The sequence below is a fragment of the Drosophila sulfurigaster genome, chromosome 2L, assembly GCF_023558435.1.
Source record: "Drosophila sulfurigaster albostrigata strain 15112-1811.04 chromosome 2L, ASM2355843v2, whole genome shotgun sequence".
In the NCBI taxonomy this organism is placed as follows: domain Eukaryota; kingdom Metazoa; phylum Arthropoda; class Insecta; order Diptera; family Drosophilidae; genus Drosophila; species Drosophila sulfurigaster.
This window is the reverse complement of record NC_084881.1, coordinates 18,258,439-18,272,099: the sequence shown is the minus strand read 5'-3', so window position 1 is coordinate 18,272,099 and position 13,661 is coordinate 18,258,439. Positions and strand designations below refer to the sequence as shown.

Genomic DNA, 13,661 nt, shown 5'->3' with positions numbered 1-13,661 from the left:
AATATTTTTAATTCCTTTGTTTGAAGAAAAACGCTGCGAATAATTTGTAAAAATTCAAGTGGATGAAAACATTTCGTTAAATTAATTTATTTTCGATTCTTTCGTTATATAGAAAACATACAATACAGATTTCACATTGCAAGATTCAATTGTTGTTTTTAGCATAAAGGAGGGACGGAGTACTCAGATTCGATAGATAACTATAGCTACACATATCTGGTATTTAGGTTTATAATATACAAAAGCAATATCTAAACTGTTTTTGTCAGAATACAAAATATACGTCATACAAAACTTATAAACTAATTAGATTCATTTGTTGCATTAAAACACATACTCAATGTATGTGCATTGGACGGTTGCTTTCAACGTTGTTATCTCAAACTAATCATCTTGATTATTTCGATTATATATATATAAAGTATATAAAAATTTCATTTGATATGCATGCTTTATCCGAAAAAAAATGTATTCACTATCGATTTCTAAAATCTAGTTAAAGGCAATTTGTGATTTGAATAAGACACTTTTCGTTTTTGATTTCTTTTAGCGGCACTTCAAGTGCTCCTCAATTAAGGCAAAGACTTCTTCCAGTGGCAAATGGCAAAAGTTACTTAAAAAATACAAACTGAACTCTAAAAATACTATATTACGCTATATAAATGTAGTTTGGATGCAGTAACAGAGACGTAAGAAAATTAGGGGATACTATTTTTGTACATTACGAGATTGTGTGATTACGGGCAAAACTCAAAATATAAAAGCCACGGGAGCACTAGAAAATGTCATCAGTTATTCTTGGACGGAATGCAATTTCGTTAGAAAAAATATAAACAAAAAAAAAACCGAACTAAAAAAACTCAACACTCATATTCGAATAAACCTAAACGTGATTAGTGTGTGTGTGTTTGGTTTTGGACTGCTAGTGTACGGCTTCAAGTTGAGACTCTTCTAAGTGAATAGATGTAGTGTGTTGAGCACGAGATGTGTGCGACTGCGCAGCAGATAAATGAAGACGCTGAAGAACAGCAGCCAGACGGACATCGATGTACGCCAGCCAACATTGTAGATGGAACAGTAGGGACACTGTGAGCTGCCGCACACTTCGCAAATGTTAAGCAGATACGTGGGCAGTGCATCGAAGATGGATTCGTTGAAGCGCTCTGTAAATTAAGAAGTTATTTTAAAAGGATATTCAAAGGTTATGTATTTAAAGAGGTATTTACCTGGTGCATAATAATCGTAGACTCGCACGGGCAGATAACGCGACATATTGGCCACAGGATACCAGCGCTCTATTGTAAAGTTGACGCAGATGTCCTCTTGATCCAGCTGTAAAGATATGAACAATTAATTTCACGTATTTTTTAAAATTAAAATGAAAAGTATCGCAATTCAATGATAAATTGTAATCATAAATTCAAATTACTTTTCACTTTGTGAATTCATGGACTTAAACATTTTTTATATTTGAAACTTACGAAATCAAAGTAGAAGACAATCTTGCGCTCCAAGTAGCGCGCTCTTCGCAGATTGCGCACACGATTGCTCAACACATAGCTGTCCAGTTTCTGCTGCTGTATCCAGTAACCAGTCGGAATGGCCACATCCAGCACAGCCATGCCCGAACGCTCAGCTTCGCGTGTATTCACCCAACTGCAAAGACGAGTAATAAATTTAAACATTATCATATAAATGGAGCAGGCGAACTTTACTTACTTTTGACAAGCGACATAGGAGATATGCGACTGATTCCTGCCGTGGAAAATGGTCTTGGTGTGCAATCCAAAGGCTGGCACTGGCGGCTTCGTCTGGAACTTTTCAATGTCCACATTGTACTGCACATGCATCTGCAGAATGGCATAACCGGCGCCCTTGGCCTGCACCTTGATAGTGCCCCAAGCATCTGGTATCTAGTGTAACGTAAAGGCCAGAATTCAGAAGTTTATAAATTTACAGTATAGAAGTTAACGTCATTTACCTCAATGCTCTGCAGTCGCGCCAAATTGGAGTCATCGATGCGCAGCTCTTGCGTCTTGCCGCCCTGCGACGACGCCTCAATCTCCACGCTCAGCGAGGACACATCACGAATGCGTGATCGCACCGTGTACTCCACCAAGGCACGCAAAGCAGCGCTCGTATCCTGTGTGGAAGCCCAGCCACCTTCGTTCAAGCGCTGTGCATTCAACCAGCGCACAATGGGATCCACAAAGAACTCGCGACGCGCCACATAAACCAGCAAAGCATACGCCGTAGTTTCAATGTTCAACGCGTCGAATTCGTAGGGCAGACGTGGCAACGAGAACCACTTTTGATTCTCCAGTTTGCGCGGTGGTTGCGGCAACTCCGTATTACTCCAATACATAAAGTCGCCAATTGTGCGCGCGTGTCGTCGCAGAATGCTAAAGACGTGCTCGGCCGATGGTGAATTGCACAGCTGCAAAGCATAAGCAGTGATGGCCACATCATAAGGCTCTCGCGTCTCGTTGAGGAACTGCATATTCCGTTCTATATAGCGCACCGCAAGCTGCGTAGCTAACGCGACTCGCGTGCCCAATGTGCCCGATAAATCCTTGACGGTGGCCAGTGTGATGAGCACATGCGAAGTCAGTGTCACATTGCGATTATGTTGACTCGTGTAGTCGGCAAAGTTGGTGCGATTCATCTTACGATCGGGCAACCAGGTGACCTCATAGAAGGATCCTTCGCGTGTCTGATGCTGCAGCAGCCAACGCATGTTCTTCTCAATGATGGTCGAGTCAATCCAAATGAAGTTCTCCCACTCGTAGAACGAAGCCTCTTGGAAGATGCGCAGACAGTAGCTGGTCAGCCAAACCGACGATGCCGAATTGTTCCAATCGCTGCGGAACAGCGAGAAGCTGCCATCGGCACGCATGAAGCTCAACTGCCGTTGATAGCCAATGTTCAGATGATAAAACGCTTCCTTCTCTAGCGTCTTGTTGCGTTGATTAATTAAACGCATGTACATAATCGTGTAGAGATTGGCGGCAAAGCTGAAAGCATTCTGTTCGGCCGACTCCATGGGGAGATAAAGCAGCGATGTGGCATTCACAGGCATCGTCGGGAAGATGGGACCCACCACATCGCCCACAATGGAGATGCGCGCCCGGTTCGAGCCATAGACAAAGTAACGATCGACCTGGTAGGGAATCTCTGGCGTTTGAGTGATATTCACATGCATATACTCCAGGACATAAGCGCGATTCGACAGATCCAAGAGCACCGATTGATGGCGATACTGTGGCAAACCATCCGACTCCACATGGAGTCTTCGGGTAATGGTATCCGTGCCCAACAACGTGGCCACATGCAGCGTCACATCAATGTCGCCAAGACGCTGTGGCACCACCGGCACATAGACCACTGTGGTGCCTTGGGCCTCCAGATAGATGAAGAACTGATGTTCGCCAAAGCTTGTGCGTGGATTATACGAACGCACAATGCCATCCTCCTCGACGTGCACGAACTTGTAGTTGGGACTGCCGTGCAACACGACAGTTGCCTCAATGGGAATGGTCATGTAGTTGAAGACAGTGACACGTATGCCAATTTGTTCGCCTTGCCGGCACACCTGCGGCATCTCCACGTTGATGAAGAAGGGTTGAACACCCACATATTCCAGCGCTTTGTTGAGCATGCCAAAACCCTTCGAGGGACTCACACTGAAGGCGCTGACCATCCAATAAGCCGGACGATCGGGCACATCCACATTGAAGATGTAACGACCATGTGGACCAATGTTCACATCCTTCCACAGCCAGACGTTCTCGTAGTGGCGCAACACACGATTGAAGCGATACTTGCGATAGTTGAGCAGCTCGGTATCGTTGCGCACCTGGCAATCGATCTCATCGGTGCCATCCTCACAGTCATACATGCCATCACAACGCTTATTCAGCGCGTAGCAGCGTCCGCTCAAGCATTCGCCATAGCCCAGAGTGCGATTACAACTATCCTGTCGCCTGGGCACATAACCGTCCGTAAACACAACCAAACCGCTGTACTCGAAGGTACGATTGGCATCAATGCCAAATGAGGATGCGGGGAAGTAAACAAGCTCATCGGGGTTGCCTTCGTGCGAATACCAAATGTGTTTATAGGTGCCGTTTGTCTGCTCATCGAAATTGGACATTTTGGTAATGATCTTGGCGTAGGTCAACTCATTGCCCGCTTGCATCGTGTAGAAGGCGCTGTCAATGCCCGAGAGTCCCACATAGGAGCCGGGTTCGCCAAAGATGGCCACCTCGACCTTTTCTCCAGTACGTGCCTTGCGATTGTTGATGTACACCGTGAAATTGTTGCGCGAAATGCCATTGACAGGGAACGTCAAGGAGTCAGCGACCACTTGACCCTGAGTGGTTATCTTCCACACCACAAGTGTGGCCATTGGCGCCATCTCGGCGCTCAACACCACCGCAATTGTGCGTATGCCCTCGGTTATGGTCTCACGATCATTGATCAGTATAACACCCTTGGACATGATCAGATAGTTGAATTCCTCCAGATAAAAGTTGGTGCGTATGTGGAAAATGATGTACTCTCCAACCACGGGTTTCTCGGTGCTCGTGGTGATCTTGATGTGCTGATTCCGCGGTGAATAATGCGACACAAGCAACAGATCCGTTTGCACATGTTCGCCTCGCGGATCCCTGAAGAGAGCATGAAGACGCATTTCTTCGATGCCATTGAGGAAATCGCGCGCCTGGGGACTCTCATCCAGTTGCAAATCGTTGCGTATGTCAATCTTCAGCTCCCAGATACCGTCGCTCTGCTGCGACATGTGCAAACGTTGCGTGGGCCAATCACGTCGTCCACCATTGCGACTAGAAACAAAACCGCTGACCTCCATCAGGCCCTGGCGCAACAGATTCGGATCGATGGGCGAACCATCGTGATATTCCACGACCAAATAGGTGGTAAAAGGCATTGCGGGTTTAAAAACTTGTGGCGATTCACCCAGAAAAGCAACACGCAAACTCGAGTTGTAAACACGTGCCACCGCATAGCCGGCAATGATTTCGTCGTAGAACTTTTCACCCACGGTGGCTGTGATTAGGACTTCCATGCCAGCCATGCTGGGCACAATTGATTCCAGCTCACGCATGGGCCACTTGAAGTCGAAGGTGCCATTGAAGTAGCGCAGATATGGCAACGAGTTTCGATAGCTTGTGGTCCACGCGCTCGACTCATAGCTCTCCACATATTCCGGTTTCCGTACCCAGAACGGCCATTGCTCCTCGAACTGATAATAGCGAGGCGGACGCAGGTAGGAATTCTGTATGCCAATATCAAGGCCGCCGTCTAGTGGCAACTGTGGCACATTGTACGGCTGCTGCTGATTTGGATCCAGATTAGGATTCTGTTGCGGATTGTTGTAGCGCCAGCGTTCTCTGTATAAGTTCTCCTGCTCCAGCGGCGAGCGACCTCCCAAGCGGAACTTTTCGTTGAGCACCTGGCCATTAAAGTAGCCAATGGGACGTATGGTCGCTGTCAGTGTTAGATTTCCACGCACGGGGAGACCACTTGTAAAATTGGCCATGATACGGCCATAGACGAAGTGATCCGTTGTGAAGAAGTAAGCAGGCATTGTGACATTCACCTCGAAGCGGGTCTGATAGTATTCCTCGACGCTAAAGTGACTCTCTTCCTGCTGACCCTGGGCAACCACACGAATGGTCCACTCGCCAAACGTGGGCTGATCCGACAGCTTGTATTCGAGTGAAACAGAGCCCAAATTGGATTGTCTGCGGAAAAAGAAATTCAAACATGTTAGCGTTAGATTTAATGCGTCAGTGAAGGGACTAAGGATTGAAGTTAATCTTTGTAAACTCAATGATCTTTTCTGATAATAATAATCATTGATTTCTTTTGGGTTTTGGTTGAGAACCAATAAGATTTTGTTGCTCTTATGGTTATAGCTCTACAAGAGTTATTTATAGTAGGTTTTAAACGCTTACCTTGACAACCAACGCTTCAGGATGTGCCGATTGGGATCCAGCATGTACACATCGATTGCATTCTCGAATCCCTTCAGTTCGGTGGTGATGGGAATCGTGCGGAAACGCACCGTCTCGCCCTGCATGTAGAGCGGCTTGTCTGTCTGCACAAAGATGGTCATCGAGCGCTGCGAGAAGTCGAGACGCGTCTGATTTAAGAAGGCAACTCCGCCCAGGACATCCTGATAAAAGCCCTCGACGCGCAGTCTGTAATCTCCCGACACACTAGTTGGGGGAATGCGCATGAGCAGCGTCTCGGGCACACCTTCCTTCACATCCTTGGAATCACCGCTAATTTGGACGCCATTGCAAGAGATACTCGCATGCACAGTGATCGGATACTTTGCCTGCAGTATGGACACCGACACCTGGTAGATAAGACCGGGACGCACCATGCGAGAGGCAACAATGAAATAGGTTGGCTCGCGATTGTGTAATGTGTCCAGGAACATGGTCTTCACATTGTACGAGCTCTTGCCGCGACCCAAACTCGGTTCCTGGTCATCCAGACGCTGCTTGTTGTAATCATCCTGGGTGCCCAGTTCGTTGTAACCACCATCGGTGCGATAGGAGGTGGGATTGTTGTAGATGTTGTTGTTGTTATTGTTGTTGAGATTCGTATTCGAATTGGGATTCACATTGCCACCGAATGGTTGATTGATGTCGTATTGCGAGGAGGTTGGTTGTGGCAGAAATGGTTGCTGTCCTTGTTGTTGTTGTTGCTGCTGTTGTTGTTGTTGTTGGACGTTGTAATAGCTGCCATCGATTTGAGCTGCCACCAGATTGAGTTGCAGCAGCAGCAACGGTAGCAGCATGTGCCACAAACAGCGCTGCATCATTCCAATAATGTGCTGCACTACAAGGCAGAAAACAAAAAGTAGAATGAAGATGTTGTACTACGAAATTAAGTCAATCAATCAGTGTGTGCAGCAAGTGCATCAATTAACAAGTTCGTCTGTCGTCACGTCTGTTTTATCCTGTGAATTATAAATGGAAATTGCTGATTCTGCTGCTGCCGCGAGAGAAGTTGTTGCACTGTGGCGTGTTATCTGTCTTCTGCTATATGTTTTTTTTTTGGGTCTGCTTGAATGCTTTCCGCGTGCTGTGCACGCAGCCAAAACAAACCGCGAACACGAGAGCAGCGTTTGAGAGTCAAACAACGAATGGAAAATACTCTAATAAGCACATTTAAGAATAACTGATCAAACATTATTTGTATTTTTTTAGGATAACTGGCCAATTTCGAATACTCCAAAATGTTATTGATTATTTACCGAAAATATTTGAGAATCCTACATAAAGCGATGTTATGAAGAAATAGTTATTATTTTATTTTTAATAAGAGTAAAGTTGCACCTTTACACTGAAACCCTGCCTTTTAATGTATTAGTCAGGCTGCCTTCAGATGTGGTTGAGATCGACTGCATTTGTTTCCCCTCATAGCTAAAAGACCATTTCCGTTAGTGTATCAAATGAGGTTGCCGCACGGCACTATTAATAGCAGTCCCACTATGCAGGAGCAATGAACGTGCCATGGATTTAGTCAAGCTAACACACATATGCCTGTCCATACATACGTATACTGCACACACACTACACACAGTTGCCGCCTCTAAACTATGTCAAATTTTAAGTTAAATGTCATTTAAGTTGCGTGCGCAATTAGTCTTTTGATATGGGATATGTGCCAAAGCGATTTAAGGCGACGTCGTCTTCCCTTTGGATGCTAGAAATCCTCAACAATTTACAGCATTCACTCAATTCTTAACCAGAAAAATACTATATATAGTTTTTAGCAGAAATTTGTCAAACTACAAATTCACTAAAATGGGAACAAAAGATTATCGCATTTAAATTCATAAGTTATCGATAAGTAGCTACATATCCGTTGTAAAATGGCGGACTGTTGCAAAACTGCGGTTTAAATTTAGACATTGATGCATTTTTGATGTTTAAAAGAAAGAGAAAGAACACGAAAAAGCTAAGTGAACGTAAGAGCAATAGCAAGGATAATTATACATATATGTATGTGTATGCTGCGAAAATGGGAACCAAAGATTATCGTCAACTTTTGTCTATGACAAATGGCGACTTAAAATTTTGACATTGATGTATTTATTATGCTTGAAAGCAGAAAGACCAACTAAAAGCAGCTTATCGCGATCACAAAGGACAAAGGATACGTGTATATAGGGGCAACCATAAAAGAACAAACGTTCTAAAGGTGAGAGGAGCTGCAGCAAGGACAATTAGGCAGCAGACGCTGACGGCACACTTGACCCTCGGGCTAAAATAAAAAATGCAGAGAGAGGGCGACAACCGTTGAGCCGGTAACGTACAAATGCAACAGAGCAACACTGTTTACCTGACTACAACTGTGAGCGTGTGTGTTTTGCCTGTGCACTGAAGCAGCAGAAGTCGCTGGCCGAAGTGAAAACAAATACAACAAACTAAACGAGAAACCCAAACTCGTAATAATAACGCTGCAACAGCAGCGCACATTGTAATCCACCCTTTTCTCCACTATGATGCAGACGCAGTAACGCACATAACATACACACATACATGCTTGCATACAAGTGTATACACACCACATTTTGAGTGTGTTTGTAATGAGGCATTAATTAGTGCCAGAGAGCGTGAGGAGAGGGCAAAAGTGCAATTGAAATTGCCTGGAGGACAACACTTAAAACAGACAGCACACATGCCAAATTACCAATATGCAAAAGTAATACCCTCCAAATGGCTATGAAATTTGAGCGCAGCACATTTCCAATTGGGCAGCAGGTGGCAGCACCGCGTTATTTTCTTTTTTTTCTTTCGCAGGAAGCGAAGCCTACTGAAAATTTCAACACAGCACAGATGGATTCTCAATATTTGTCAAAAATTACAGATAATACATGCAATGAACAAACTTAGCATAGTAAGAATATCCAGATTTTTAAAATTTTTCGGTCAACGCCCATGTGTGGACAGCAACATCAGCATAATAACAACGCAAGCAGCCGAAGTAGCGCAGGTATTTTGAGCAAACAATTTTTGGGCGGGTCACTTCTAAGATCACAAGTGCACTGCACTCACTCACTCACCTGTTCGATGTGTATTATATGTTTTTACGCTAAACGGCTGCAGTTCGTTTGCATTATTTTCTAATAACAAAAGCAGAAACACAAAACTAAGATGTAACTTAAATTTTAAACAAAATGAAACACAAAACCGAGCAGCGCACACACACAAACCCGCGTCGCGATGACTTATGCTTAGAGACGGGCAATCAGAAACTGACTTAGTTATCGCACCACACCCCGTCACAAAGCAAGCCATCGTAATATCGGCTTAGATATCGATATACCCCTTACCAAAACAAAACGAATTCAAAATAAATTTTTAGTTTTACAAAGATTAAATGAATGAGTTAAAATGTTTCCTAAAAGCTTTTTATTAGTATTTTATTTAAAGCAATAAAATAACATTTTGTAAATTAATCTCGGCTTCTGCATATTTATCGAAATATTTGCACAGTGTTGGTTAACGATAGTTTGTGCAGGGCTGGTTGAAATATGGTATTTTTAATGTTGCGTGTGACCAAATTGTGCAAAACTATAAATACTCACCATTTGAGTCATGTGGATGTGTGTGTGTATTGTATGCGTGTGATGTAAGGTCATTCGCGTGAAAATATCAGCGAGGAAAAAATCGAATTTTTGTGTTTTGTGTGCTAGGTAAATTCCAAGAGAGTGCAAAATAATCTAGCTGAAGCAAGTGCGATTGCTATAATTATCAAATTGTGCACACTAATGTGCGGTAAACACGTGTGTAAAGCTAACAAATATCGTAACTCAACGCAAAAATTATGACGAAAAGCAGCAGAATACTCATAGACACACATACACATATGCAAACGGCCAGTACGCACACACAAACATTCAACGCAGGCACAGCAAATACATATATATGTACATGTATATGGAAGCAAAGGAGCTTGAGCTAGAACCTAGAGTTGTCAACGCTCTTCGATGAATTTCGTCATTGAGTGTGTCGCGTATTTTCGTAGCTTTGTATGTGTGTGTTTTGTGCGTGCCTCGTTTGCATATGTGTGTGCGTGTTTAAGTTCTTGTAGTAAAAAAATGAAAGAAAAACGAAAATGATCGAAAAAGTGAAATATACATAACTTGTGCAAAAAAAAAAAGAAAATTCTTGGGCCAGTCGCACTCACTGCACAGTGGGCCGCGCATCTCTCGCCAGGCGTTCGAAAAAAAACTATTACATAAATTGTACAAAAAGTGTAAATGTAAATGTAAATGTTATTGAAAAGCGAGCGCAAGGCAAGAAAGACGAAGCGAAGGCGCCGCTGCTGCTGCGAATGTCGCGCACGCTGTCGTCATCGCGGCAAAAAAAAAAAAAAACAGAAAATAGAAGAAAAGAAAAGAGGGAGCAGCTAGCTAGCAAAAAGCAAAAAAAAAAAATAGAAATCCCTTTACTATATTTGCACTCAATACTCATTGTTTGCCATTTCGCGCACACACACACTCATTTATCTCTGTGTGTGTGTTTCTCCATCTCGTGACTCGGCATTGTTGAGTATATTGACTCCTGGTCACACACAAATTAATTTTTGTCGTCCCCGCTGTCGCCTGTGTTGCTGTTGAAAATCAACTAATAATTGCTACAGAGTGTGATGACAACCTAAGGAAGTGCGGGTGGCCTCCCTATAAATGTATATGTATGCGTGTATGTGTGAGTGACCTCGTGTCTGTGTGTCGCGTGCTTGTGCCTGTGTATGTGTGTGTCGGCAGCGGCAAGGAGTGTCATGCGTATTTGCTGCTTCTTCCCCACACACATATATATATACTCCCCCTAAACCACTCCCCAAACCGCTTTGGCATCATACACAACAACAACAGCCAGAAGAACGCTGCTCCTTTGCTCCAACGAGTTTTATCTTGTTTTCCGTATTAATCATATGCGGGCGCAGAGAGGCAATCACGTCATCCAGCTTGACACGCACACACACACACTCAGCCATACACTATAAAGTCATTTGTGTGAAGTTTAGAGCTGAGAGCGAAGCCGCAATGGCAGCCAAGTTTAGAACCGATATCTGCCTTTGTGTGTGTAGGCGGCGCGTGAATTCAATCGTTATTTTTTCCATTTCATTTAAAGCTTAATCAATTTAATTAACTATCTACAAACATACATAAACACATATGCATAGCCATTATAATTGGCATTTATTAATCATATTAATATTGTTATAGTTCAAGTTAGATATTTTTGAAAGCTGCGACAGCAGCATCGCATCATCATCAACATCATCGGCGACTACGTCAATTTTGTTTTTGTTCTCGTTTTCGCATGCGTGTGTGTGCTTGTGTGAGTTCAGTAAATAAACGATGACCGGGGCACTGAGTCATGATGTCGACTTGATGACGTTATGCTGCGCTAAAAGGCAATTTGTCTTGGGAAAGTGCTCCGAACTTTGCCAATAAAACTGGCCAAAAAACTTTATCAAAATTATATGTTTCTTCTCACACACATAACACACAAACAATTGTACTCAAAATCAGCTTAGATCGATTTCGAGCTAACAAACGATAACATTTGTTGCCGTCACACATATTTATCGTAGATCGATAACGATTTCTCTTCCCAAAATTGATCATTTTTCTTGCCATCACTGATGCGCGCTGTGTATCGAGCAGCTCATCAGCTGATATTTTTCAAATTGCTGCCAACAATTAGGAAATAAATAAAAATTATATTACATGACGCGTCGTCCGTGGTATGAAGGCGAGAGCGCGCCTTTTGTTTTTCAACGCAACGAAATTAGCTTAGCAGCCAGACAGCCAGCAGCGACAGCTACCCAGCTAAAAATCATGTCGAAACCGCTTTTAGGCAGATCATCAGTATCGTCTCCCCTACTCTCTCTCTCTCTCTACACGATGTTATGTTCCGTTCCTGCGGCAGCTTTTTGCCCATTGGCCGCCGTTGCCGATACGTGAACGATTCACGTTGTTGTCGCTAACGTTGTCGAGTCTCGTATATTTGTATTAAAATACTGCAATGAGCTCTTTATCTTAATGCGATATACTATAAATGTATGTGTGTGTATGTATACACATTTGTTTGAGTGTAGGATATGTGCGTATGATTTTTGATGGGACGAATGTCGTCGCATTCACGTCCGCGGCGGGGTAAACAAACTCCCGCTGTTGCTTTGCGGCTGCTGCTGATAACGTTGCTTTTGCTGCTGCTGCTGTCATCCGCCTCAAAAAAAAAAATGAAATAAAATAAAGCAACAGCAAAAACAATGAGCTAATAACAAATCCGTACGACTTTTATCAGTCAGCCATGACGACGTCGACGTCGCTGTCGACCGATGGCCGAGTGAGCATTTTGTTGCCGCTGCTGCTGCTCTGCGGCGCTGTATGCTCTTTTTTTGCCTACTCGCTCGGTTGCTGAGCAGTTGCTAGTTCAGTCTGCTCGCTGAATTCGTTGCGTTACGTTTACGTTTACGTTGCTTTCCGTTCCGTCGTTGTTGTGTTCCGTGTCCGTTGCTTTTTTGCCATTTCTCGGTTTGTCGGTGTTTTGTCGTTTGTAGTTGTAGCAGTGTTGCCTTAGTACTCATTAACTATTTGGCCAGTGTGTACGTATTGTCCAAACATTTTATAAGTCACCAACAAATTGTTGCGGTCGTTGGCAAAAAAACAAAGGAAAAGAGAATATAAAAAAGAAACAACGAGAAGAAAATAATGAAGAATAAAAAAAAAAAACTGTACATCGCATATGATATTTGAGTTTTGTGCTCTTTAAGAGTGCCGAGCATTTTGAGCACATTTCAATAAACCCAGCCAACAACGTCAATGTGCCATATTTCTTTTTTGGTTTGCGAGCCAAAAATTCTTCGACCCCCAGTCTCGTTTTTGATGCGTGTGTGTGAGTGTGAATGCGAGTGCATGTGTGACTGCGTGCATGTGTGAATGTGAGGAGAGAGAGCTTTTTGGCTACGCATAGAAATGAATAACGTCAAAAGTTTAGTTTAACGCGACAGAAAACATAAGAAATTAGCAGAAAGGTGCAGCTTGTCCACCGTTATTCCATCCCTCCCCCGGCCCCTGTGTTGCCAGCACGTGTGCAGCTGACGTTGACGTTGACGAAAAGGCAAACACAAAAAATAAAAGAGACAATGAGTGCAAATTTTTACAAAATTATATATGTACTGGTGCGTGTTGGATGTAGTTGAACGCTTCTTCCACATCCTTCAGCCGCCCGCTCTTCATTCTCTAACTATCCCTCTCTCACTCTCTTTGTCGACGCACTTTAAAGATGCCGCGGGCTTTCTTCTTTCGTCGGCTGCTGCTTGCTTTGCTTTCTTTTGATTTTTGAATTTATGTATTTTTAAATTTTTGTGCAAAAAGCATAAAGTTCTCAACCGAAAAAACTGAAATTCGAACGTGAACAACTAAAGACAAATTGCCAACGAAAGAAAAGAAAAATCCAATAAATATCACAAAACAAAAAAAAATTGTTTGTTAAAATAATTTTTCTCCACTTTTCTTTTTATTGCAAAACAACAAAGATAGCGACAAGAAATAAGAACAAAAGCTGGAGCTGGTTAATGAATAAAAAAGGCGGAGAAGAATC

General features: G+C 43.2%; 1 protein-coding gene and 1 long non-coding RNA gene across 2 annotated transcripts; one reads left to right on the top strand and one right to left on the bottom strand.

Annotated features, from left to right (window-relative positions):
• Positions 1–71: 71 nt before the first annotated feature.
• On the bottom strand, positions 72–9,283 carry LOC133840677 (CD109 antigen). The gene is made up of 7 exons (XM_062272637.1): positions 9,107–9,283; positions 5,979–6,873; positions 1,982–5,765; positions 1,720–1,913; positions 1,482–1,656; positions 1,227–1,332; positions 72–1,163 (listed from the first exon to the last, which is right to left on the bottom strand). The coding sequence occupies exons 2-7, from the start codon at positions 6,854–6,856 to the stop codon at positions 952–954; spliced, it is 5,349 nt and encodes a 1,782-aa protein (XP_062128621.1). The 5' UTR covers positions 6,857–6,873; positions 9,107–9,283; the 3' UTR covers positions 72–951.
• Positions 9,284–10,320: 1,037 nt separating this feature from the next.
• On the top strand, positions 10,321–13,521 carry LOC133840639 (uncharacterized). The gene is made up of 2 exons (XR_009894202.1): positions 10,321–12,663; positions 13,436–13,521. It is a non-coding gene; the product is annotated as an uncharacterized LOC133840639 (long non-coding RNA).
• Positions 13,522–13,661: the final 140 nt, after the last annotated feature.

Excerpts from the sequence above, each read along its gene's own strand:
- LOC133840677 (XM_062272637.1), bottom strand. The coding sequence starts at position 6,856 with ATGATGCAGCGCTGTTTGTGGCACATGCTGCTACCGTTGCTGCTGCTG. Across the intron at positions 1,657-1,719 it reads TCCTATGTCGCTTGTCAAAA|TTGGGTGAATACACGCGAAG; the intron begins GTAAGTAAAGTT and ends TCGTCTTTGCAG. Across the intron at positions 1,164-1,226 it reads CTACGATTATTATGCACCAG|AGCGCTTCAACGAATCCATC; the intron begins GTAAATACCTCT and ends CTTAATTTACAG.